At 39.1% G+C, this 26,616-nt stretch overlaps 2 protein-coding genes across 2 annotated transcripts in view; one reads left to right on the top strand and one right to left on the bottom strand.

Moving 5' to 3' along the window:
- Positions 1-12,533, bottom strand: part of LOC126175578 (glycerophosphodiester phosphodiesterase 1) — a 30,119-nt gene extending 17,586 nt beyond the window's left edge. The window contains exons 1-4 of the mRNA XM_049922437.1: positions 11,954-12,533; positions 11,602-11,777; positions 11,386-11,491; positions 5,206-5,298 (exon numbers count right to left, since the gene is read on the bottom strand). Of these exons, the coding sequence (XP_049778394.1) occupies positions 5,206-5,298; positions 11,386-11,491; positions 11,602-11,777; positions 11,954-12,283 (705 nt within the window). The 5' untranslated portion in view covers positions 12,284-12,533. The remainder of the gene's footprint in view (positions 1-5,205; positions 5,299-11,385; positions 11,492-11,601; positions 11,778-11,953) is intronic.
- Positions 12,534-12,923: 390 nt separating this feature from the next.
- LOC126175577 (dynein regulatory complex protein 11) lies at positions 12,924-17,702 on the top strand. Its single transcript, XM_049922435.1, has one exon. It carries the CDS (start codon positions 13,857-13,859, stop codon positions 16,284-16,286), a length of 2,430 nt encoding a protein of 809 aa, XP_049778392.1. The 5' UTR covers positions 12,924-13,856; the 3' UTR covers positions 16,287-17,702.
- The last annotated feature ends 8,914 nt before the right edge of the window (positions 17,703-26,616 follow it).

Raw genomic sequence — 26,616 nt, 5'->3', positions numbered from 1 at the left:
AGTTCTCCAGGACTGCAGAGGACACTTTTTCCAAACAACACACATTTTTACACAAATCAATGTTTCATCTGTCGGGTAAAGTAAACTGCCATAATGTAAGAATTTGGGGTCATAAAATCCTGAGGTCATTGCACAACATGAAACAGACTCACCAAAACTGCATGTGTGTTGCCCCATTTCTATTCACAAAGTTTATGGACCTTTGTTTTTGCAGAGGAATACCTGAACATGCTGCAAAATTGGTTGATTCTTCAACTTCACAAAGATTCAAAAGATTTCATTTTTATGTACAATGATGCCCTGCCTCACTTTCAGCTCGCAGTGTGGCGTTATCTTAACAGCGTCCCACAATGCTGGTTTGGAAGGGGTGGACAGCAAGATCTTTTTCACCTTTTTTGGTCTACCCTATCACCAGACCTCACAACTTGCAATTTATCTTCCAGGTTTACTTAAAAGACAGTCTTTGTCCGACCTATAGCAGCTACTCTTCAAGAGTTGAGAAATCGAGTTGTTGAAGCTGTTTCAATAAACAGGGACCTGTTGATTTCTGCCTGGAATGAAATGGACTATCATTTTCATATATTTATATGGATATGGTGCCTGTTCTTTCGGACATGTCTGAAAGAAAAGACACCATATCCATATAAATATATAGTTCTGGCAATACCGGCCATGACCTCCTCCTGTGCGGATGCACACATATTCCCCGAAGTCTTACGGGGCTTGGAAAGAATGTCTTCCACAAGTAATGAGTGTGTGGGCGTAGTGTGTGGATGTACAAGGGAGAGAATGTGAGTCTCGCCGGAGGCATACGCAAGATAGTCCCTGCAGTCACACTACCCTCTGTGCCCTTGGTGGCTCAGTTGATAGAGCATCTGCCATGTAAGCAGGAGATCCCGGGTTCAGGTCCCTGTCGGGGCACACATTTTCACCTGTCCCTGTTGATATATATCAACACCCGTGAGCAGCTGACAGTATTAATATAATTCTAATATCATTTCTATGTTTCTTGAGCAACACATGGTGTGTTCATGTTTAGTATAGTGTAGTGCCTTTGCAAACATAGAGCTTTGAACCTTTCTCCATCCAGTGACATTAGCAATGTGTTTCTACCTTTCAGCGTCTGTAATAAGAACTAAAATCTGTTCCGTCTTTCTTAATCATCCCGTATATGGGAAACGGTAAGAACTCAAACACGAAAGAGACATGAAGAGCAGGAAGTTATACTTATTTGGTCTACAACATTACTTCTGCCGTTTTGCAATAGGTGCCACTAGCTAGCTACAAGTGGTGCTGGTGCAGGTAATTGTCATACAATAATCTTAGACATTTGTAAACGCCATCAATATAGTGGTCGATTTGTGGTTGCATCATTAAGTTATTCGCGATTAAATATGTTAGCTTACACGCCCAGTTCTCATCATTTGCGGGAAGTTTTAATTTTTTGCTTCAACATGAAGAATTTGCGACTAAGGGTCACAAAATGCTGGGTAAGACCTATGTCGAGGTAGGTACTAGTGAAATAACATGCAGAGAATCATTTCAATGATTCAAGAATGCTGATTTTGCACTGAAGACTGGCATTGCAGTGGGAGAGAGAAGGTTTTTGAAGCTCCTGAAACCAACAAACAGTCACAGGAGATCGTTATTGAAAGCAATCAATGCGCCTGAGCCAAGCACTGAAAGACAAATGGCCACAGTACAGCGATCTACATGAAAAAGCGATTTTGCAGCATGACAGAGCTCAACCCCATGTCACAAAAACCAACAAAAGAGCTTGGAAACATTAAAATTGAAAGTCTAGCCCCACCCATCAAATTTTCCAAGCATTGCTCCTGCTGGCTACCACCTTTTTCGGGCAATGACATATGCACTGATTGACTAGCACTTCCGGCCATATGAACAAGTGCAAAATTGGAATGATTTATGGAGCTCCTCCAAAGATGCCCAGCTCTTCCGCAGTGGGATTCGTATGCTGCCTGAAAGATGGGAGAATGCAGTGGCCAGCAGAAGCCAGTACTTTGAATCATAAATGTTTTGTAAATTTTTCACAATAAAGCCTCGAACTTTGAGAAAAAAGTGTCAGAAGCAAACTTGTAGACCTAATACAAATGGCAATAACATTAATACTGGTAGAAACGATCTCTGAAATTACATAAATGATAACTTAATAAATGCTTCCCTAACACAAATTTAATTTCACAGGTCAGGATAAACTTAAGTATCTCACAGCAGAAAACTACATGTTAGCTCTATTTAGCAATTATGAAGTAGTAAAGTTGCTTAAAAGCCTCAAACACAAAATGTCAGCAGCTGAATATGAAGTACCTGCATCACTTAATCCCTCCTATTGCTTCACAAATTGCAACATCCTTGATGTACACTTCTAATTCATTGTTCACTGTACGAGTGCTACCCACCAAACAAAAATTTTGAAAGCGATACCTTTATTCAAGAGGTGTAATTGATAAAATTGAAAGTTAATGGCTCATGTTGCCCCTATCAGCATCCTGTGCAGTATTTCAGAATGATACAACAAATCAAGTACTTGAACAGTGCTCAGCTATTGAACAGTAATTAACACTGCTTTCAATGTGGTAGTACAGGACCACCAATAACGGTTTACACAGACTAAGTATTTAGAGATGTAGATTACAACACTGTTGTAGGAGTTAATTCAGATCTTTCTAAAGCTTTTGACAGTGTTACTCATAAAATTCTTTTAGATAGCTGGGATCAATGGGATAGTGAACAAGTGGTTCCTATCATATTTACAAAATATGATTACAGGTTGCGGAACCAACTTCACCTCATTTTAATTATAAAATGGTGTTAGTATCTTGAGCAATGGAAGTCAAAATAAGTGTACTAGAGGGTAGTGTGTTACACCCCCCTCCCAATCTTTCTTTATATAAATGACATACAGACTTTAAAACTGCAGCTAGTATCACATTTGCATTTGATACTAGCATATTAGTGAGTGATGTTATGGAATCTCCGTCTACAACTGATCAAGTCTCTGCATTCATGGTTCACTGTCACTCCGTGTTTAGAAAACAAATTACATTCAATTTGGAAAAACTTATCAAAACAAACATCTCCGACTGGCATGGGACAGAAATGAGTTAGAAACAGTGTGACGCACAAAACTTTTAGGAATATAATACGTTGATCGACACAAACTGATACACAATGTAATAAAACTCTTCCAGGAGTTCTATTCTGCATGTTGTGTTCTGAGAAATACTTCAAAGTATGCTCCTCAGAAGATGCTACAATGGCTTACTTTTGTTACTTTCAGTCCCTTGTAGCTTATGCAATAGTTTCTTGAGGTAGAACTAACAGTCATTTCATTTTTACATCACAGAGAAGGGCTATTCAAATCTTATCACATAGAGGCTTGCAGTAAGCCCTTGAGCTAACTAGAAAGTTGTGCACACTTACAGCACCCTCCCATACATATACACATCTGTGTTGTTGAGATCTTATCTTGGAGACTCACCAATTAACACAACTACAACACTCAACTGTGGATCCCTTCAAGTAAGGTGACCAAAAACTACTATTTCTCAAAGATGTGTGAGCTACTTTGGTGGTGTTCTATGTAAGGCATTGCCACCACACAAAGAGGCTGGAGTAGGACAGGTTTTAAATTAGAGTTAATATCATGTCTTATCAAGAAGTGTTTCTACAGAAATACTATGCTCCATTTATTGTTGCTTATTTTTTTAATATTCTCACAGATGTGCCATCACCTATGCTGTGTGTGTTTGCACAAGTATGCTTCTGTTGCTGGTTTCCTGTTTTCTTGTTTGAGGTCAAGTGCAATACACCACCTCAGAGAAACTATCTTTTCCAGCATTAGTTGTGATGAATACAGTATTGGCAGGTGATCATGTGTCATACTTTTCAGCAGTGTTGTATAAGACATTCATGTGTTTACATGTTCCAGAAGTGTATTACATCAAAGTTTCATGTTTTAGTTAAAACATTTATTTTACTACTTCGCATCTTGTACTCTCCTTGTAGACCATTTATAGGTGGCTTCCTTTTCAATCATGTACCAAGCGAGGTGGCTATGCCAGTTTTAGTGCAATCTACTCTCTCTGTAAAAGAGTGAAATTCGTACCCCATCCTGCCACCATGACTTAGGTTTGCGTGGTTTTTTGAAGTTGTTAAGGTGAATGTTTCATATAAATAAATACCATTTACATATAAAACAAATGAGGGATTGCTCAGTTACTGCACAGATATCACTAATACATTAAATTACTCACTTCCTTATACAGTGCCAGCTTACAATGAATGTACTTATGTCTTGATGTCTCTGGCCTTGGCAGCCAGAGGTCTGTGTGTGTGTGTGTGTGTGTGTGTGTGTGTGTGTGTGTGTGTGTGTGTGTGTGTGTTTTCTGATGAAGGCCTGTTTGGCCAAAAGCTTTGTTTGACAGTGCCTACCTGTGCCTCAGCATCTCCGCTATACAATGAGTAGCAACTACCCTTTTCATAATTTTGTCATTATTCCATCCTTGATTTTTTCACCGTTTGATTTTGTATTTGTATATATTTATACAACAATGAAAATGGAATGCTCACTAATTTCTATAATAATGAAAAACTGTATTTACCACATCAACATAGTATAAAACTGAGCACATGGCATTACAATGATCTGACTTGGTTTCTCTTCAACAGAAAGAGAATGCTGACAACCACTAACAAATGTGGTTTCCTCTTTAACTTCTCCAACAGCTAACCAGTTGATTTTCGTTACATCAACAGTAAATAAATCATTACAAGCAGCACCAACAACTGCAGCATTGTAACAATTTGTAAGAGGCTACAATCTGGTGAAGTGCCATTAATTGTGCCTTTCCAAAACCCACATCCTCTCTCTAAGTCCCTTTGCTTGGATGTGGCACTACAGGATTACTGTTAAGTCTCTGGAACTGCCACTTAGTGTCTCCAGTATCATTTTCCAACTTAATAAACATTATATCATAGATCGTAGAGGACTATTGCAAAGCCAGATCTTTAAAACCAATCCCAACAAAAATGTTTAAGTTTTAGCTTACAGAAGAAAATGCATTGTTCTATTTACTTACAGTCATCATGTATGAAATATTAATGGTTAAGTATATTGGTTTAGCTTATTTTATCAAGCTGGAATTAAATACTGAGAAACAATATCAACATAATTTTACTTACCATGTAGATTAAGTATGGATTAAATGATGATACAACTGCAGTCTTGTACAGTCTACTGTTCTTATCAAATGCATCCAGCACAACTGGAACAAGCTGAAACATCAAATGTTTCCAAGTCAAATTACCATTACAACTAACTACACCATTTCTTGATCAGATAATTAGGATAGAGAATCTAAAAATAGGAATCAGATGCAATTCCCCTGTCTGCTGGGAAAATGATAGTCTCAGAATATTCTCCGAGTTGTTCTCCAAAGAAGAGAGGGAACCACTTAAACAGTTCTGAAAAGATTTTGAAAACAGCCATCCTACCAGGAAAGGAAGGGAACAGTATGGTCATTTTAACACAGCAGTATACAAGCAAAAAAACGTACGACCTATTGAAGTATGACACCTACAGGAGAACTGGAGATGATCCTGCAAACTAAATTAACAAGACTACCTACCTCCTCCAACACATATTCCCAGATCGTAAGACGGTGATGAGACTTCGTCCATGAGCAGCTGCACCACCTAGACTTAAATGGACAATGTAACGTCTACTAGGTACGAATGGCACCCCACTTAACTGTTAGCAACACTGGTGCACCAATATACGAATTAGCAAAACTCTGAACAGCAATGCTTAGCCCCCTTACGGGCAAATGCCAGCATCACACACAGACAACCTCGTGGTTAGCTTCGATGTAGTGTCTTTCTTACAATGGTATCTCATGGACACTTCCTAAGCACCATAGGACGAAAGTTTGGGCCAGCCCTAATGGTACTGAATTCATACTTAGTCCGCCTACTTTCTGTTCAGCAGAAATTACTATGGACAGACAGTAGCAACAGACTGCCTACTGTCACCAGTGGTGACCACTATGTTTATGAAGGCATCTGAAGAAGCAGCCCTGGAGTTGGTAGTCAACACGACCTCACGCTTTTCTCAATATATAGATGATATGTTCACACTGTGACTACACAAGGGGTATAGACTGCAAGACTTCCTGCAATACCAGAATTCAACGAACTATTACATCTAATTCACATTCGAGTTCTGGATGAGCTCACCAATCTAAGACCAGACCACACACCAGAACACTGTTCCTACCATAAACTGAAGAACGGATTCATATTTGTATGCCTTCAGCTGTCCTGCCCCTTCACAACACAAAGATGTCCAAAGCACCGTAGCGCACTGAGCATATGAAACCTCTGACCATGACCATCTAGCAGCCAAATCACAGCTCCTACAGGCTGTGTGCAAAAACATCTAAGACCAAAAGCGCACGTCACAACTTTATATCATCAAGAAGTAAAAGAATAAGGACTTGCTCGTAAAGAAAGGCCCACAAAATATGCTGTAAAGACACCACAGGTCTTGTACCAAAGATTAAATGTCCTCTGCCATATTGCTACGATAGATAAAAAGTAAAACATGGTCGACAGCCAGTGCGTCATTCGCTGAAATAACAGTACCTCAGACAGCAGACATACATGAGAATATAAGTGGTTAAAAAAAGAGCCTTCGGTCAGCAAATGGCAAACAATTAAAGGTTGACAATGCGGTGGGGATCATCACTTAATAAATGGCAATGGCTAAAATGAAGATGTCCAATATGCAACCTAGCTAAAATGACCTTGTGGCGAGAGGGCCGAGATGAAGTCAGCCAAGCCACTGGATGATGTTTAATTCGTCGGAGACTGTTCCTGCAAAGAGAATACCAGTGGTGATGCCACAGTGACACCACCTGCTGACAGACAGCAACACATATCATCCGAAGGGACGGACGAATTACCGGACAAAGTTAGGAGGACTGCAGCCTTGGCAGTAGCGTCAGCAGCCTCATTTCCCCACCAGATCTTTGTGACCAGGAACCCACATGAACATCACATTAGCTCCCTCAAGAGCTAGACAATGGAAGCTTTCTTGGACCTGTTGCACTAAGGGATGGACTGTGTACAGCCCACAGGGGCTCTCAGAATCAGAGTACATGACACAATTAAAAAGCCTGTGTCACCTGATGTACTGGGTGGCCTGATACGAGGGCGAAGAGCTCTGCTGTAAAAATTGAGCAGTTTTCTGACAGCCAATACTGAAAACGGTCAGTGCCAAACACAAAGGCAAACAAATCACGGTCAGTCTTACAGCCATTAGTGCACACAAAGGTATTATCACTATGTTCCGTGCGACGATTGAGAAACTTATGATAGATCGAATCCAGAGTAGTTTCCTTAGGAAGCAGATGAATTACAAGATGTACATAAACCACCGCAGGAAGATGAGGTGATGACGGATTCACAACCATCGAGAATGTAGCAGGTAGTGTGAAGTTAAACTACCAGAGCAATAGTCAAAAACAAACTCCAGGAGGTAACAGAAGAAGGACGTGCCCCATACTGGTGGTCACAGGAGTCATCAAAGAATGAGGCATAGGATGCATGGCCGGGCATGGCAGATGAACAGCACACACATCTGCTGAAGAGAACCAGTATAACAGAGGTAGTTCGGCAGCTTCTGCATAGAGACTCAACTGGGCTAGTGTAAAAGACATCAGTGGCTGAACAGATTCCAAGACTGTAAGATGGATGGAGATGTAGATGCATGAACGAAACTGCCATAGTCTAGTTTTGAATGGACAATGGATCAGTACAAATAGTGGAGGGCGATACAATTCACTCTCCAGGAAGTACTGCTTAGAACACAGCACATCAGGTTTGGAATGTATGGGCAGACAGATGACTTCATAGCCTGCTTTGATCTTTGGTGAAAGCACTTCATCATCAGATGGACTGCTGTAACACTCTGATCAGAGAGGTAAGTTTGGATTTCTCCGTCGATCAGACCATTGAGCAGCCTAGTGTAAGTAACGCCACACAAACAATTCAGCGTTTGATGGGACTCGACACTAACAGGATAGCCACGTAGGAGCGAAGCTGCAAGCAGATTCTGGGCTTGAAAGATCACACTTGGTCTCAAAAAGCAAAGTTCCATTACTTAAACGAGAGCAGGATTTCACAGGGCCTGCAACTGCATCAACACCTTTCTGAATAATAAATGGATTAACCATAGCAAAGGACTGACCTTCACTACATGACGCCACAAGGAACCTAGGTGCAGTCTGGAGAGTCTTGGGATCTTTAGCCTCACTGTTTATGTTTAGTAGACACAGACCGAGATGGCGATTGGCTCATTGCAAAAAAAATCCTCCACGACTGTCGGCACCTCCGATGGTGTGCACTTTCCAACTGCACCCTCACCTGTGCCCCCTCCACCCCAGAAGGGGCTTCACCCGCCTTAGCTGATTGTTCACACCTCGGATCACACCAGATCTCCTGACAGAGGGACCAATTGGCAATTTGGGAAGGTAACAGCTCAGGCCATCACCACTTCCTTGGCTTGGCCTGTACCAGGGGTATGTGTGAACCCTACCTATCGACCTGGGGCTGGGAATTGTGCATTACCCCGTCACCTGCTACACATCAGATGTGTGGGGCGGCCTTCATGAGCACACAGGGAGGAAGCAGCAACAAAGAGGAACCTCAAATGCCAATGCAGAGGAAGGATAGGAGATGTAGAACAAAAAAAGAAAGAAAAAGCAGTGGAGGCACTGTTCTGATGTCAGGCTACTACAACTTCAGAACACATTCCAAAAAATATCCCAGACATGTTCTCCTGGGAGGGGAAAACAAATAGCAGGAAGATAGACATGCAGCATGGAACGGGAAAAGGCTGGGGCCCCTTAGTAGCCAAGCACAAAGTCATCAAAGAGTGGTGAGCCCCTTGACAGGGTGAGGTGGGGTGGGTGGCGGGGAATCACAATCTGATGAAGATAAAGAGAAACCTGTTGCAATGGTCGGTAATTATCCAATTTGTTGTGAGCACATTCAGGAGAGGGGGGGAGGGGAGGGGGAGGGATGCTACTCTGGAAACTTAACATGGCAAGTGAGTATTCCACCCACCAGCCAAGGCAAAAATCTTGTTGCAATCAGTAAACAATGACCTACAACATCATAAACTGAGTCTATCACATCTTTTGCCAGTGTGAGAAAAGGTGTGTAGACCACACTACCTGTAAAGTACAAGCCTAAACACCACACAGGCAACGGACCACCAACAAATGATGCTCTACCGCAGAACACTGCAGCTCCCAAGGACATGACATGAGGTATGATGACACAAAGTTGTTTTAACAGTCTAACACCTATTGGGATTTAATTCTGAAAGATCCTTTAGAAATCTAACTACATGACAAAAGACCACAGCTTTCAATAAAGCACGGCAACTATACTGGCAGAGACCCGCACCTGAGGATATTGGATCAAGCCCCAGTTTCACTCTTCCACCACCGCACCAGGTCCACATCCTTCAACCAGATGGATGGAGGCAGTAGGTGATGTGGGATATAAATGTGGTGCCAAGAGGAGACAACAAGTCATCAAGTACGTCTGAAGATGGAAAAAATATCAGCTTGCTGAAATATCACGCATTTTGAAAGTTACCACCCAGCTGAGTATATGAGAAATACTCCAATGACAGGAAAACCTAAATATCATAGATTTGTGTGAATCTGTAGTTGATGTTTATATTTTCATGCCATGGAAACACGTAAGGTTATTGATTAACTTTAAATAGTGTGTGTTGTATCTTGGGGCTTGATATGGTGGTACCAACAGGTATACTGAATTACCTAGTTTACCCAAATAACTGATGGCTCAACTTGACTGGAAAAAGGAATCATAAAATGTATTAATGAAGGAAGTTTAAGATGTAGCACTGAAGAGGGAAACCAAGACTTAACTGCAGTAGACAGGCTCAAATACGTGCAGGTTGCACAGAAAGAAAAATGCTTACAGAAGACAGTAGCAAGGAAAGTTGCAGGAAAACAGTCTTCAGACCAGCAACAACAACATTCTTATACTCTAACAACCCTGCAGCTCGGTGAAGCATAAAAATGTGACTTATCCCAAAACATTACAAGTAACTTGAGTACAGAGTGGTGCAAGCTGATTGCTCCTTGTGGGGGGGGGGGCGGGGGGGCTGTAAAAATTCATTTCCTTTAAGTCCACAAAGATTTCAGATCCAAAAACATTTGTAACATGTAGTTTTACAGGTAATTTTCTTAATGTTTTATTATAGTAATTGCTGATTGCCTTCCAAGCACTCTGCCGATTAAAGATGAGGCCATACTGAAGGGAGTGAACACTATCAAATGGGTTAATGAGCAATGAATGTCCGAAAACTTAGCCAACTAAAACTTTCTGCATAGTTCTTTTTAAAAACTTATCAAATAAAAGTAAATTAACAGAGTTAAATTGGGATCAAAGTACCAGCAAAGAATTACACTAAATGATTAAAAGAGTGACTACATCCCCATGTCAGTCATTTCAGGGGCTTACCTGAACTCAGGAACAGATGTACAGAATACAGGAACTATTTCTCTGTAATGAAATAACAACCTTTGGAATACGCCTTTCCTAGATACACGTGAGAAAGTTGACAGAAGTTGCTAAGTCTTGAACAATAGATACAAATGCTGCCAATTCAAAGTTTGTTTCAATGCTACTGTTCTTATCTATGTAGTCATATTATTCAGCATGCCTTTGCCTTCATTAAAGCTAAAAGGGACCAGCTGTTTCATGGGGAACATAGACCAGGGACCAGCATCACACTTTCCTTGTATATAAAACTCACTGACAAGTGAGAGATCTGTCATGTGGATTACAAGCAATTATGAGAAAATGGGGGGGGGGGAGATAGGGAGGGGGGGACTGACAGTAGGGATCTGTTATACACAGAGTTAACATCTTGTTATTTCACAGTAAAAAAAACTCAGGTTACATATTTATTAAAAACTATGTTTCCTTTATTTTTCACAGCTTTGCATACCATTAAATGTGAAAGAATGGCAATTCAGTGTGTCCTCAGAGGCAAACTGTAGGGAACAGAAAGCCCTAGAGTAGTACACCATGTGCCAATATGGTTTCTGCTGGTGTGGTGGACCAGCTATTCACTATCACTTTGTAATTCACATTCATATAACTTTTACATACAACAAAGCACATAAAACTAACCTGTTACAATTCAGAGTGCACAAAGTATACAGATGTTTTTAAAAATTGCATATGGAACTGAAACTGTCACTGCAAAACACTATTTGAGGGTTGTTTACTGAGAGTGCCTTAAACTGATCTTACCTTTAAATCGTCTCCTTTCAAGTCAAGAAATACTCTTAGTCCCAGTTCAATGCATTCCTGAATGGCTTCATCTAGCAAGGCAATTCTCTCTCCCTTGTATCTGTCACTGTAAATTTAATCAAATAACAACTATACATGAATCCACGAAAAATTCATACTTGTAAAACATTTATTACAGGTTGAGGATTTTATCAAGGTTGTCCAATAGGGGCTCACCTGAATGGATGTTTTGAAGAAATATCCAGATTTTTCAGTTGGGCCCAAGTCATATCTTTCACTTCACCGGTGGATGTCGTTATTCTATCCACAGTATCATCATGAAAAACAATAGGAACACCGTCAGATGTAAGAGCAACATCTATTTCTACAGCACTGCAGCCTTTTTCTTTAGCCTGCAAAACATACAACGCACATTACTAGTCCAGAGTAAACATAATCCACAAACTGAGTGGACCGTAATTGTCATTACGTCAATCTTCGTATTTAATCCGAACTTTTAGTAATAACGGGTAATCTGGAGTTTTTACATATCTGCATACATCCAAAATTAAGAAGCACACATATTTACCCTCCTCAAAGCAGACAAACTGTTTTCTGGAGCATCTAAACCCGCTCCGCGGTGAGCAACTGTTCTCATAACATACCGCTCATTATTCGATTCATTTGTTCCGTTGCCGTTGATTTCAGCTAACGCCCACGGATCGCATCCTAATACATCTTCGACTAGTTTTGCATCAGGTGGGGGAATTCGTAAATACTTAATCCACAACGCCAACAGTATAGGGGCGAGAAATGAAATTGGTACTGTACAACACACTGCTTCTGATAAACACAAATAGAGACCATACAAGTAAGTCCAACATTTAAAGCAACTCAATAACATTCCCGGCAAGCTCATGGCAGCAACACAAACTACACCGGCGTACTCTAGGCAGTGTGACAGTAATTGCCCCGTACACGTGGATTCCTACGCTTTTATAGTTCTCGCCATCGACCACACGCACTTTGAGCGCAAATAATTAGTTACTATAAGATCACACTGCACTGGCTTCAACAAAGATTATGCACATAAAAGTTATTTATGGCAACCATGTGCGCTTTTGTATGTATACACATTCCTCAACAGGCGCGAAATACGAAATATCCACGTAGAATCATGAGACGGAAACAACTTATGTAGTCAATAGAATCGTCAATTACACGTGTTATTAAACAGCAGGCTGTCTATCTTACTACAGAAAGTACATTTCCCGAGAGGTGGAAAGTAGTTGTGGGTTAACAATAGCACTAATTCTTTAGTTTTGTCATAAGTATCTGTATTTCATAAGTGAATTTTTCAGGGAAGATTTAAAGTTTATACAATTAATGGCTTCCACGTCGTAATATCGATACTAGCACACCATCAATTTCTAACACCTTTAAAATGTAGCCTAAGTTTTGACGGCACCCAACATTATCAATGGAAGCATTTTCGAACTAAGAAAATGTTTCACAAATGTGCATTATGGTAAATTTAGCAATTCGCATAATTAGTATGTTTAAGCATTTAGTTCGAAATTTAACAATCAGCAACACATGTTTATCGTCTTATAGGCGTAGTAAGGTTAAAAAATCTTGGCACCACACTTCTTTCATCAAATTACTGGGTACTTTGCTAAGTCTTGACTGCCTTTCACATTTAACAGCGAGTATCGAATTTTAATTTTACAAAAATTTGGCTCCCAATGTTTTGTCAAAAACCTGCTGGTATCTGCCATACATTATCACTCACATGTAAGCTAGTTATAAATTTAGTAAGGACCGTTGGCATCACTTAGAATTTATTATTGATCAGCAGCAGCTGGGAAGGGCAATGAACAGGCTACTACTCTTGTTACTGTAGCAACACATGTTATTGATGCAACATAGCATCTGCGCAGATAATGAACCACTGCTGTGATTGGAGAACAGTGCTTTACTTGGTATGGTGCCATCAGGACATATGTTTAAGTATTGTCATAAATGTGTAAGCAAATCAGTAAATGTGGTGTTTAGATTTTAATCTCTGTTGCAGTAGTTTGAAATTATCACCTGTCCAGTACTCAGTTTACAATATTTCACTGGATATTTTCAACATTCTCTTGTACCACATATGGAAATAGAAAGAAAAAGAAACACACTTTTATGAATTAACTGTGTAATGTTACATCTGTATGACTTTGTAAAATATGTAATATTGTGTAGTTCTCTGGCAGATATTCAGAATTAGCAGCGTTTTACAGTTTGCAGAACTCATAATCCAGTGTACATTTAGTTTCTGGTTTGCAGCTTGTTAAGAGTAATATTACTGCACACACATCTGCCATGTTGTAACTATGATCAATGCTACCACATTTCAGGAGGAATTTCTTTGATTCATAGTTATTTCATTGTGAAAAACCTACAAAATTATCAATTTATACATAATATGTATTTCACTGCAATCTGAAAGAATGTCACATAAAACTTACAATTATCTGTGGTCTGAAACTCAGAGGACAGTAGATGAAACTACCCAGACAGATATTGTATTGAGTGCTGAGAAGCCACAGAAAGACAAGAAATTAGCACAAGTTTCTGTTTCTGAATTATACTTCAGGTATGTAACTGTGGTAAATAGATTAGACCAGTGTTATGATCAGATAGTACAGCCACAGAAGAGACTTGTCATTCGTAAATTGCTAGATGCTTCAATTGGGCGTTTGTTGGAATTGAAACATGAGCTTGTCAACCTGGACTTATCAGAATTCAGTTATAATGATGATGTTTTACTGAAATTAAAATTGTCTCCCACAGAAGTAGAAGTAAACATACCAGTACATTATAGACGAGAGAGAGAAAATGAGATTAAAAAGAGAAGAAAAGATATGGATGACATTCTTAAAAAATTAGGTTTTTATGAAGAAGAAGTAATTGAAGAACCAATGACAGAAATTGAAGCTGTTCGCCTGTTACAGAGACATGAAAGGGCACGACAAGGACGACTCCGCTTTCAGTTCATGAAAGAAATTCGGCTAATGAAGGAGAAAGGGAAAGTGGAACCACAAGAAGGAAAAGCCACTGATGGTGGTTCAGCCGCTCTGAAAATTCAGAAAGTATGGCGCGGTTACATTACACGAAGAAAAATGAAACAAAGAAAACTGGAAGAGATGCTCTTAATAGGGATGTTGCAGCCTAGTTTTACTGAGACCAGCGAACGACAGAGAGCCGAAGAAATTAAAGAAATTAGGCGTCAGCTGCAATCTGAGTATCAAAAGGAGTATGAAAGGTCACTTGTGGAAGAGAAAGAAAAGATAATGAGTAAAAGAGGTGGCACTATGAAGGAGGAAATTGCAGATGAAATCCGGAATTGGTATATAGAGTATGAGAAAGAGACTGGGAAGTTTCCTGAAATTCCTTCAGAAGAATCAGGAGGCTCTGCACTGATATTCCAGCGCCAAGGAGCAGAAAGTGAAATTAGTAAATCCACTACAGCCTCTTCAGTAAAGAGCAAGAAAGGTAAGAAGGAAAAAGAAAAAGAAGGAAAGAAACCAAAAAAGGATGACGATGAAGAAGATCCAGGGTTTAAAATGATGCCATCCAATTTTCTGTCCGATATAATGTCTGCTAGTGAGGAATACCAAGAAACATGGAAAGACAGAGATGAGTCAAACAACCCTCGCCAAACTGCTGACATAGATATGATAAGAATGGAGAAAACAGCTGAAGTGGAAAGCGAGTTGCGCAAAATAGTTGACCAGTTGATGAGAAAAGAACTGGAAATTCTTCAAGCTGCTCTAGACAGGGATCGTGCAAAGAAAGGTAAAAAGGCAAGAAAGAGTGCCAAAAAGAAAGGAAGAAGTGGTAAAAAGAGCAAAAAGAAAAAAGAAAAGGATTTAACACCTGATAGAACTTTGGAATCACTTTTTGAAGAATTGATAACAAATGGTATTATAAAAAAATATCCAGAAATTCCTCTTTCTTCATTTCATGGTGAACATTCTTTAGCTGCACATGATTTAAGGAAACAAGGAAAGGATCCTCCACCTTCCCTTGGTGATGTTCGACAGATTATAAAGGAATATTGCATTTTACCTCTAGGCTCAAATATTATTCATCAAATGGCACCACTGGTAAAATCATTAATGATAGTTGGACCCCATGGAAGTGGAAAAGACATGTTAGTTCATGCAATATGTACAGAAGTTGGTGCAGTCTTTTTTGATTTGTCTCCAGCAAACATTGTTGGAAAGTACCCTGGAAAATCGGGTCTCATCATGTTAGTTCATTTAGTTAATAAAGTCTCTCGCCTGTTGCAGCCTTCTGTTATATATATGGATGGTGCTGAGAAACCATTTTTGAAGAAAGTTCCCAAAACAGATAAGACAGACCCAAAACGTTTGAAAAAAGATCTGCCAAAATTAGTAAAAGGCATTGCACCAGAGGATCAAATAATGTTGTTGGGTGTATCACATTGCCCATGGGAATGTGATCAAAAAGCCCTGGCACAAACTTACAATAAATTTGTTATGATTCCTCCACGCCCTGATTATGGTAGTATCTCTTCATTGTGGAAAGAACTGTTATTTCAGTTCAGTGGAGTAAATCGTCAGTTTGATACTGCAGCAATGACTAAACTATCTGATGGCTACACAGTAGGGTCAATATTAAAAGTAGTACAAGATGTTATGACATGCAAAAGAGTCCTGCAACTTCGAATACGACCTCTTACACATGCTGAACTTATTAATGAACTTTGCAAACAGGAGCCAGTGTATAAAGAAGAGGAAGAATCATTTATGCAGTGGTATGCCAAAACCCCTATTGGGAAGAGAAAAGCCCGAGCCCTAGAGATAGAAGCTGAGCTAAAGGCTGAGAATCAGACACAACAAACAAAAAAATGAAATGTAATAACCAGTTTCCTTCAAAAAATTGATAAAACTGTGAGCCTCAAAGTTTATAATAATGTATGTGGGAAGAAAATAAGTCATTATTCATGGCCTAGAACAAGGCAGTAGGTAGTGAATTATTAAACTGAAAAAAGTAGAAGTGTCTAGCTCATTTCTGTTTGGGACCAATTAGAAACCACCCAGCTGGAATCCTACAGTTGATGTTCTGCATACTATTAACTATTGTAGCTAATTTACATGTTTCAACTTCTGATTTATGTCGCACAGTTCACGACTGTATCATTGCACCAACTTTTCATTTGAAATATGACCTCTGTTAACTCAGTGTCTAATTGCAAATTATCACTCCTCTTTTCGACATGTCATAGTGTATGCCACAAGCAAAATTTCTTAGTGATTGTTAGATACTATTCTGAAAATCAGTTTCACTGGGTTCAATATGTCACCACCAAAAAAGACAGTCTCATAAAAATACCTCCAAGAAATGCATTTTCTGTGTGTAAAAACAAATGTCTAACGATAATAGATGGCTTAGCCAAACTGCAAACAGTTATTAAAATGTTAGAATAACTAGCATCAGTTATTTGTAAACCATTTGTCAATGTACTCTTTTTGTAACTCTTAATAATATGCTGTTTTAATCTGTAGACATTCTTGATTCTTAAATATGAATGCCAAAATTAATAATATTTCTGTATCATTGCTGCTTGTTACTAATTACTTTTTTAACATTACTTTCATGTGTGGCAGAGATGCATTGTTTGATCTTATCTTCATTTGCATCACCAAATAATTGTGTCCACTTGTACTAACTTCATAATGGAATCTCATCTTTAAACTGTTGGATAATCTTTCTTAGGGGGCAGTTGAAGTAATACATACAGTGTGTCACAATATTATGTAATTTAAGTTCATTGCAATTTGTGTTACCATTTTAGTGCATGGTATTTCTCATTATGTAAATTTGTTCTTTATGTAAATGTTAAGTCAATCCACTTATAACTCACAACTGCTCCTCAGAAATAGTCCCAAGGAAAGGCTACCCACTAATGTGTATTTGATACAGTAATAGACTGTCTTAGGCTGTCTGACTGGAACTACTGAAGTCTTGTATTTAGAAAATAAGGGGCAAATGGTATCTTAAAATGATTTAATTTGTTGGTACTGTATGTCAAACTTTCTTTAGTTACTTGTATGTGATCTCACAGTACATGCTTATTACTATATTTCAGTAAAAGATGATACAGGAGTGAATTTATGTTAAAAAATTGAATTTTTTTGATTTATTCAATATATTCATATGGTTTGAACAGTAAGTTGTGCATATTAATATTATACAAGATATATTCAAAAAGTAAGAACTATTTCGTATTTAATTGCTGACAGCTCAGAACAGCATTTTATAAATCCAGTGCCATCTATTAATCGATTATGAATCCCATAAGTGATTGTTTTGATTGTGTGTGAGTGAAAACAAACAACAGTGGCTTCAAAACTCGTTGCTTATTCCCACTGCAGTTTGCATGCTGTAATTCAATTTTTGTGTGCTTTAATTCATCAGGAGTTGACCTACAGTAATGAGCAAAGGTAAGATAATGATGTCAATATTTTAAGAAGTGGCTGTACAGGTGTGCATGATGCAGAGCATAGCACCAGGCCAGTTTCCATACTAATGAAATCGTGTGACAATGAGACCAAAAGCTGCAATCTAATCAATGATTTGTGCTTTGACTCATGAAATTCCTCATATTGGACACACCATTATTTACAGAACGTCAAGGGAATGCTTCTGTGGACTAAAAGTGCTTACTAGCCAGCATAAAGAGCAAAGAATGTCAAGCAAATGAGCATTTCTATACCACTCCTGGCCTTAAGAAGATAAGTCATTTTCCTGCATTCTTACAGGTGAGGAGACACAGATATCTTACACCAATGCTAAATCAAAACAGTAGTTAACACAGCAGCAATATTCAACTTCGCAAAGCTCATAAATATTCAAGAAATCTCCTTACTCAGGCTGAAAAAGATGGCTACTGCTTTCTGGTATGAAAAGGGCATTCTTTTAGATGATTTCTTGGACCATGAATCAACAATTGCATCTGATGTGTGTTGCAAAATACTTATGAAACTGAGGAATGTCATCCAAAATTGACAGCATAAGTAACTGTCATATGGGATGGCCCTCCCCTATGACAATATGTGTCCCAACACCACTGGCCATACCGAGAGTAAAATTCAGTAATTCTTTTAGGAACCTGTTCAGCACCCGCCATATGGTCTCAAACTCACACTTTGTGACTATTACCAGTTCTTGCACTTGAAACAATAGTTTGGTGGATAACAGTTTGAAGGTAACAGTGAACTAAAGACTGCTGTTATCAATTGGTTCAATTCCAGGTGGAGAATTGCTATACAGAACCCAGTGCTACATTACAGGCAGTGCCAAAGTGCTTAGAAGTGAACAGCAATTACACAGAAAAGGGTAACAGGTTTGTTGGAAGCTAAAACCATCAACAAAAGCTTTTTCTAATGAATATTTTTTTATGTTGCAATCGCCAGACTGATGTGTTTGCAAGATATTGAACTGCTTCATAAAGTAAATATGCAACAGTTTTGAGTGAATCACATTTATTTTCTTTGATTAGTGTGACTGTGGTGGTAGAAAATCATATTTAACCAAATTTCTAACATATTTGCATTTTGCTTATTTTAGTGGATATAGTTCACAAGGATCCATAACATAGTAATTGACCTGCACCACCATGTTACAGTTCTTTTCTGGAACGATAAGTCACGAGCATAGTAACTGTTATTTGCACAGATGATGTATGTATTCAAATATATGTGAATGTAAAACGATTCATTCCACATTACTGTGATTGTGCAAATAATCCTGAATCCTTACAATTTCACTCAGTTCCTCTTGAATAACTATTGTCCTAAAACTTTTTCTAGCCTCAAATGGTTTGTTTGTCTAACAATGGAAAACAGATTTCAATTGAATATGATGGACTGACTGATGTTCTGCAGTCTGCCAACAATTTTGTTAGAAAATTGAAAATTTAAGGCTCTCATACTGCAATGCACATAGCATAATGAATCATAGTTTTACACAAACAACAATAAAAGTGTATATGCTTTGTGGCCAAATTCAAAGGGCGTTTTAGTAAATATACTCTGTTTGGCAATAGGCTATGCATTGAAAGATTTACATGTGCAGCCTCAAAGAATCACCACAGACTGATGCACCAATAGATTGGGTTGAGTTTTAAGAGGACATACATAGTTGTAGGGTCCAGGAGTTCTCGCATTCCATTACAGACATATTTCAAAGGAGTTGGGTAAATCTGCCTGGATGCTTGTTAGCATTGTTCTGTGAAGTGGAGCGATAGTGACAGGAAATCATTACTTGTAACCATTTCTATGATGTGCCTAATATAGTAATTTATAGGTAGTGCTAAATTATAAAACATGCTATATGAACTAATCATCAGAAGTCTCTGTCAACTGTTGCCTTCTGTGTCTCTTGTAGCACAGGTACAGAGGTCAGCAACACAACAGTCCATCAGAATCAATAATACTTGGTTACCATAGTTGTCATTAAGCACAGAACTCATCCATCAAGAGAACAACATTGCTTTCTGGTGTATGCAATGCTTTCATCCTAGCAGGAAACAGTGGAAGAGTTAAGAGTCTGCGTGCCACGGATTTTTAGGTTGACAGTTTACTTCTTTTTCAATGTGCTCCTCATTTAGGCTGATGTACTCGGCCCAATTCTTTCTTTTTTTCTCCCATGTAGACTCAACATTTGTATTCAGCTAACCATTTATTAACGGATGAATTTTAATTGGTGATGTACCATGCAAAATAAATAATTTCATGTTAGCACAGTATTGCAGTTTACCTGTTGACTTGAAACACACACAACTGAACTAGCTTTAAAAAAAAAAAACTATATAAAGTGAACTGTTCTTCAGGTGAAGTTGACACTCAAATTACATTAAATTATTAAGTAACATGTTCCAAAATTTTAAAAGAATGACATTGATATCAATGTCATGTCTGTGACAGTTGCAAGTAATTTACATCTTGGCCATGGACAAATTAATTGAGCGGTTGATATACTGTTAGGACCCTGGACTAACTTTTGAGAGGAGTTAAGTTCAGATTCTCACGTGGTTATTCAATTTAGGTTTCCTTGGTTTCCCTAAAGGAATGCCAAGATTGTTCCCTTGAAATGATCTGGGCAAAGTTCTTTCCCTATCCGTGTCCTAGCTGGGCTTGTGATCATTTCTAAAGACCACCTCATCAGTGGGATCTTAAACACAATCTTCCAGTGTATGTGCAATATCACAACCACACAATCAATTGGACCAAATAAAACAAACAATCAAAATCAATTGGTATTCAGGTACGCTTCACTACCTAGTGTACACCTGTGTACTTAAAAATTTCTAACAAAACTGGTAACTGCACACACTGAAACTCATATTAAAAGGGATTAAGGTGCTGGCTAGTTACTGGTATTGTAGAATATAGTGCAGAGTTACAGAGCTACAAAAATATTGTTCTAAAAGTGAAATTGGGAGAGTACATTGAATTATGAGAGAGGCAAAACAGATACAAAGAAAAGTCGTACTTTAACCTATGCTCTGCAAGATATGATGATGCTGCTAGGTTTGTAAGTACTGAAGTAATTAAAATTACTGTAGCTTCTTATTAATATACACTACCATCCTTTTGTTACATTAATATTAATATAAAAAATAAAATAAAAATATAATAATAATAATAATTATTATTATTATTATTGTTAATACTCTTAGCATTGTCATCATCATCATCGTGCCTCACCCAGAATAAACCAATAAATACATATAGCTGTATGTAATTTTGGTTGTAACTTAGTAATTTTTTATTTTAATCAATGTCTGTCTGTAGCATTTGTGAGTTCTTAAAAAGAAATTCTGTTATCCATGTCTTCTGTGATGTTATTGATTGGAGACATAGCAGAAGCTAATTATTTGCAAAGATAATCAGTGGTATACAGGGTGTTACAAAAAGGTACGGCCAAACTTTCAGGAAACATTCCTCGCACACAAATAAAGAAAAGATCTTACGTGGACATGTGTCCAGAAACGCTTAATTTCCATGTTAGAGCTCATTTTAGTTTCGTCAGTATGTACTGTACTTCCTCGATTCAGCGCCATGATTTCATACGGGATACTCTACCTGTGCTGCTAGAACATGTGCCTTTACAAGTACGACACAACATGTGGTTCATGCACGATGGAGCTCCTGCACGTTTCAGTCGGAGTGTTCGTACGCTTCTCAACAACAGATTCGGTGACCGATTGATTGGTAGAGGCGGACCAGTTCCATGGCCTCCACACTCTCTTGACCTCAACCCTCTTGACTTTCATTTATGGGGGCATTTGGAAGCTCTTGTCTACGCAACCCCGGTACCAAATGTAGAGACTCTTCATGCTCGTATTGTGGACGGCTGTGATACAATACGCCATTCTCCAGGGCTGCATCAGCGCATCAGGGATTCCATGCGACGGAGGGTGGATGCATGTATCCTCGCTAACATTTTGAACATTTCCTGTAACAAAGTGTTTGAAGTCATGCTGGTACGTTCTGTTGCTGTGTGTTTCCATTCCATGATTAATGTGATTTAAAGAGAAGTAATAAACTGAGCTCTAACATGGAAAGTAAGCGTTTCCAGATACAGGTCCACATAACATATTTTCTTTCTTTGTGTGTGAGGAATGTTTCCTGAAAGTTTGGCCGTACCTTTTTGTAACACCCTGTGTATGTTTGCTTGTGCATCTTCCTCAAGTAATCTGACACATTAATCTGCAGTAGGACTGGGATTTTTTCTTTCCTCTTTGAACAGTTGAAGAAATTCATTATCTTCCAAGTTCAACCTTCCTTAAATGCTGTTTCCTTGAGCTGCAAGGAAAGATGCATCTCCTGAAGATAAGTACATTTTTATTATTTGTTTAGTCATCCAGAGATGATCTCACAATGATATAGGATTTGTTATCATAATAAAATGAAAATAGATTGCTCAAAATATACATAAACATAGAATTTATGTTTTTACAAGAATGTCCGACCCAATAGCTGAATAGTCAGCACTGCGGCCTGTCACGCCAAGGGGCCCGGGTTCGATTCCTGGCTGGGTTGGAGATTTTCTCCACTCAGAGACTGGGTGTTGTATTGTCCTCATTATCATTTCATCATCATCAGTGGAAGGCAATGGGAAACCACCACTGGAATCACTACTCTAGACGCTCATGCGGTGGACCTCTCTGACAAGGCTATGACAAGACCCGCCGTAAGGCAGAACACAAAGTTCATTTTTACAAGAATAGGACAGGTGATCAGCTGTGGCCTGAAATAATTTAGAAAAAGCTTGAATGACCTAAATTTGGATGGCCATACAGCGCAAACTCGTTCTCTCCTAATATAGGGTCATCATCTTAACAGCTGTGCTGACTCATTTGGTTAGTCTCTATTGTACAAAGTTCTTTAGATCATATGCAGTTTTCACCAGATAACTTATAATATGGAGCATAGTTTATCACTGCATACACTATGGACACTCGCATGTGACTGCTAGAAAACTACTCAGCTAATCCTTCTTTGTATAAAACTGGATGCAATTTTGTCTTAAAGAAGAATAAAATCATTGGACTACAGTATAAAAATAAAACAGCTGACCTGTTCACAACAAAACCACCAAGGCCACTACAGTGTGTTAACTTCAAGTTGGCTGATTTACTCTATAATTCTGAATTGGCAGAAGTTGATAAACACTTGTTTATTTTTTACTGCAGCCAGTGATACCTAGCTGACAGTTCTGTGTGTGGTAGTCCTTGTTTACTGCTTCTCTGTTTCTATTCCTGGTGATAAATGTATGTAATAATTGCAGTTAGGATCTTTATTAAACATTTCAAATCTAAGATGACTGTGGTTTTGATTATGAAAAAACTTTAAATGATCTTCACCTCCATGTATGACACAGTTAACACACTGTACTACGTTTAGTGCTCTAGTCATCATCAGTAACCTCTGTCTCCAACAGTTTGATTAAATGCCGCAAACAGTACAGTAGGGGACTCAATTCAACATGTCTGCAGACAATCTAGCAAACAGAAAATTTGCAGCACAGAGATAATGAAACAAAAACCTGTGTTTTTGGATTAGCTTAGATGTACTTTTCATTCCATAGATTCATAATGAGGATATAGAACATGTCAAAAAACAAGAATACACAATAAACATACTTTCTACAGGTACTGAGTGACATGGTCATCATGCATGTGGAATAAGTCAAAAAATTTTAAACATATTATCATTTAGATGGTAATAACGAACTTGTCACACACATAAATTTTCAGTACACTGAGGTGCGTATGATAATTCTTAGGGTATTGTGGCAACACATCATCACATAGAAGAATTATTTTACAACATTTATTTACACTTATCACATTACTGCACTGAAATTGTACAAAAGTCAGATTTTACATAATACTCGGATTATTTGATATTATTATTAACATTATATATATATATATATATATATATATATATATATATATATATATATATATATATATATATATATATATATATATGGTTATAATAGAAGGAAACATTCCACGAAGGAAAAATATATTTAAAAACAAAGATGATGTGACTTACCAAACGAAAGTGCTGGCAGGTCGACAGACACACAAACAAACACAAACATACACACAAAATCCAAGCTTTCGCAACCAACGGTTGCCTCGTCAGGAAAGAGGGAAGGAGAAGGAAAGACAAAAGGATATGGGTTTTAAGGGGGAGGGTAAGGAGTCATTCCAATCCCGGGAGCGGAAAGACTTACCTTAGGGGGAAAAAAGGACAGGTATACACTCGCGCACACACACACACACATATCCATCCACACATACACAGACACAAGCAGACATTTGTAAAGGCAAAGAGTTTGGGCAGAGATGTCAGTCGGGACGGAAGTACAGAGGCAAAGATGATGTTGAAAGACAGGTGAGGTATGAGCGGCGGCAGATTGAAATTAGAAATTAGCGGAGATTGAGGCCTGGCGGATAGCGAGAAGAGAGGATATGCTGAAGGGCAAGTTCCCATCTCCGGAGTTCTGACAGGTTGGTGTTAGTGGGAAGTATCCAGATAACCCGGACAGTGTAACACTGTGCCAAGATGTGCTGGCCGTGCACCAAGGCATGTTTAGCCACAGGGTGATCCTCATTACCAACAAACACTGTCTGCCTGTGTCCATTCATGCGAATGGACAGTTTGTTGCTGGTCATTCCCACATAGAATGCATCACAGTGTAGGCAGGTCAGTTGGTAGATCACGTGGGTGCTTTCACACGTGGCTCTGCCTTTGATTGTGTACACCCTCCGGGTTACAGGACTGGAGTAGGTGGTGGTGGGAGGGTGCATGGGACAGGTTTTACACCGGGGGCGGTTACAAGGGTAGGAGCCAGAGATCCTCTCAAACCCAGAACCTCCCACAGAAGAACCACAAAAGTGCCCCACTTGTGACAGGATACTTTCCGGGACTGGATCAGATTCTGAATGTGGCTCTCCAGCAGGGATACAACTTCCTCAAATCCTGCCCTGAAATGAGATCCATCCTTCATGAAATCCTCCCCACTCCACCAAGAGTGTCTTTCCGCCGTCCACCTAACCTTCGTAACCTCTTGGTTCATCCCTATGAAATCCCCAAACCACCTTCCCTACCCTCTGGCTCCTACCCTTGTAACCGCCCCCGGTGTAAAACCTGTCCCATGCACCCTCCCACCACCACCTACTCCAGTCCTGTAACCCGGAGGGTGTACACAATCAAAGGCAGAGCCACGTGTGAAAGCACCCACGTGATCTACCAACTGACCTGCCTACACTGTGATGCATTCTATGTGGGAATGACCAGCAACAAACTGTCCATTCGCATGAATGGACACAGGCAGACAGTGTTTGTTGGTAATGAGGATCACCCTGTGGCTAAACATGCCTTGGTGCACGGCCAGCACATCTTGGCACAGTGTTACACTGTCCGGGTTATCTGGATACTTCCCACTAACACCAACCTGTCAGAACTCCGGAGATGGGAACTTGCCCTTCAGCATATCCTCTCTTCTCGCTATCCGCCAGGCCTCAATCTCCGCTAATTTCTAATTTCAATCTGCCGCCGCTCATACCTCACCTGTCTTTCAACATCATCTTTGCCTCTGTACTTCCGTCCCGACTGACATCTCTGCCCAAACTCTTTGCCTTTACAAATGTCTGCTTGTGTCTGTGTATGTGTGGATGGATATGTGTGTGTGTGTGTGCGCGAGTGTATACCTGTCCTTTTTTCCCCCTAAGGTAAGTCTTTCCGCTCCCGGGATTGGAATGACTCCTTACCCTCCCCCTTAAAACCCATATCCTTTTGTCTTTCCTTCTCCTTCCCTCTTTCCTGACGAGGCAACCGTTGGTTGCGAAAGCTTGGATTTTGTGTGTATGTTTGTGTTTGTTTGTGTGTCTGTCGACCTGCCAGCACTTTCGTTTGGTAAGTCACATCATCTTTGTTTTTAAATATATATATATATATATATATATATATATATATATATATATATATATATATATATATATATATATATATATATACCTAAAAACAAAGATGATGTGACTTACCAAATGAAAGTGCTGGCAGGTCGACAGACACACAAACGAACACAAAAATACACACAAAATTCAAGCTTTCGCAACAAACTGTTGCCTCATCAGGAAAGAGGGAAGGAGAGGGAAAGACGAAAGGATGTGGGTTTTAAGGGAGAGGGTAAGGAGTCATTCCAGTCCCGGGAGCGGAAAGACTTACCTTAGGGGGACGGGTATACACTCGCACACACACACATATCCATCCACACATATACAGACACAAGCAGACATGTCATCAAGCTGCAATACCAATAATTTAACATAGACAACGTTTATCTGCCTGCAGCTATATTTTAGGCACCTACTGGGGTGAAATATCCTACAATTTCTAAACTGCATATAGCATGCTTTTTCAAAGCTTAGTGACACAGAATGGGCTAGGAACCATATATTAATGTCTATGAAAATTGCATTAACCAGTCTTCCTAAAACTATACTTGCCCTGCAATTTATTGAACAATCTTGCAGCATTTCTCGTAAAATTGTCATATCCTAATTTTCTTTAAAGAATTGACATAGCTGAATTCCTTTGAAAGATCAAAAAATATACCAGTAACCTGTAATTTCTTGTCTAACAAATTAAGTAC

The sequence above is a fragment of the Schistocerca cancellata genome, chromosome 3 (genome assembly GCF_023864275.1).
Source record: "Schistocerca cancellata isolate TAMUIC-IGC-003103 chromosome 3, iqSchCanc2.1, whole genome shotgun sequence".
Classification (NCBI taxonomy): domain Eukaryota; kingdom Metazoa; phylum Arthropoda; class Insecta; order Orthoptera; family Acrididae; genus Schistocerca; species Schistocerca cancellata.
Note: the sequence above shows the minus strand (reverse complement) of the source record. Positions and strands in the feature narration are given on the sequence as shown.

Coding starts and splice junctions, on each gene's coding strand:
- LOC126175577 (XM_049922435.1), top strand. CDS start 13,857: ATGTCACATAAAACTTACAATTATCTGTGGTCTGAAACTCAGAGGACA.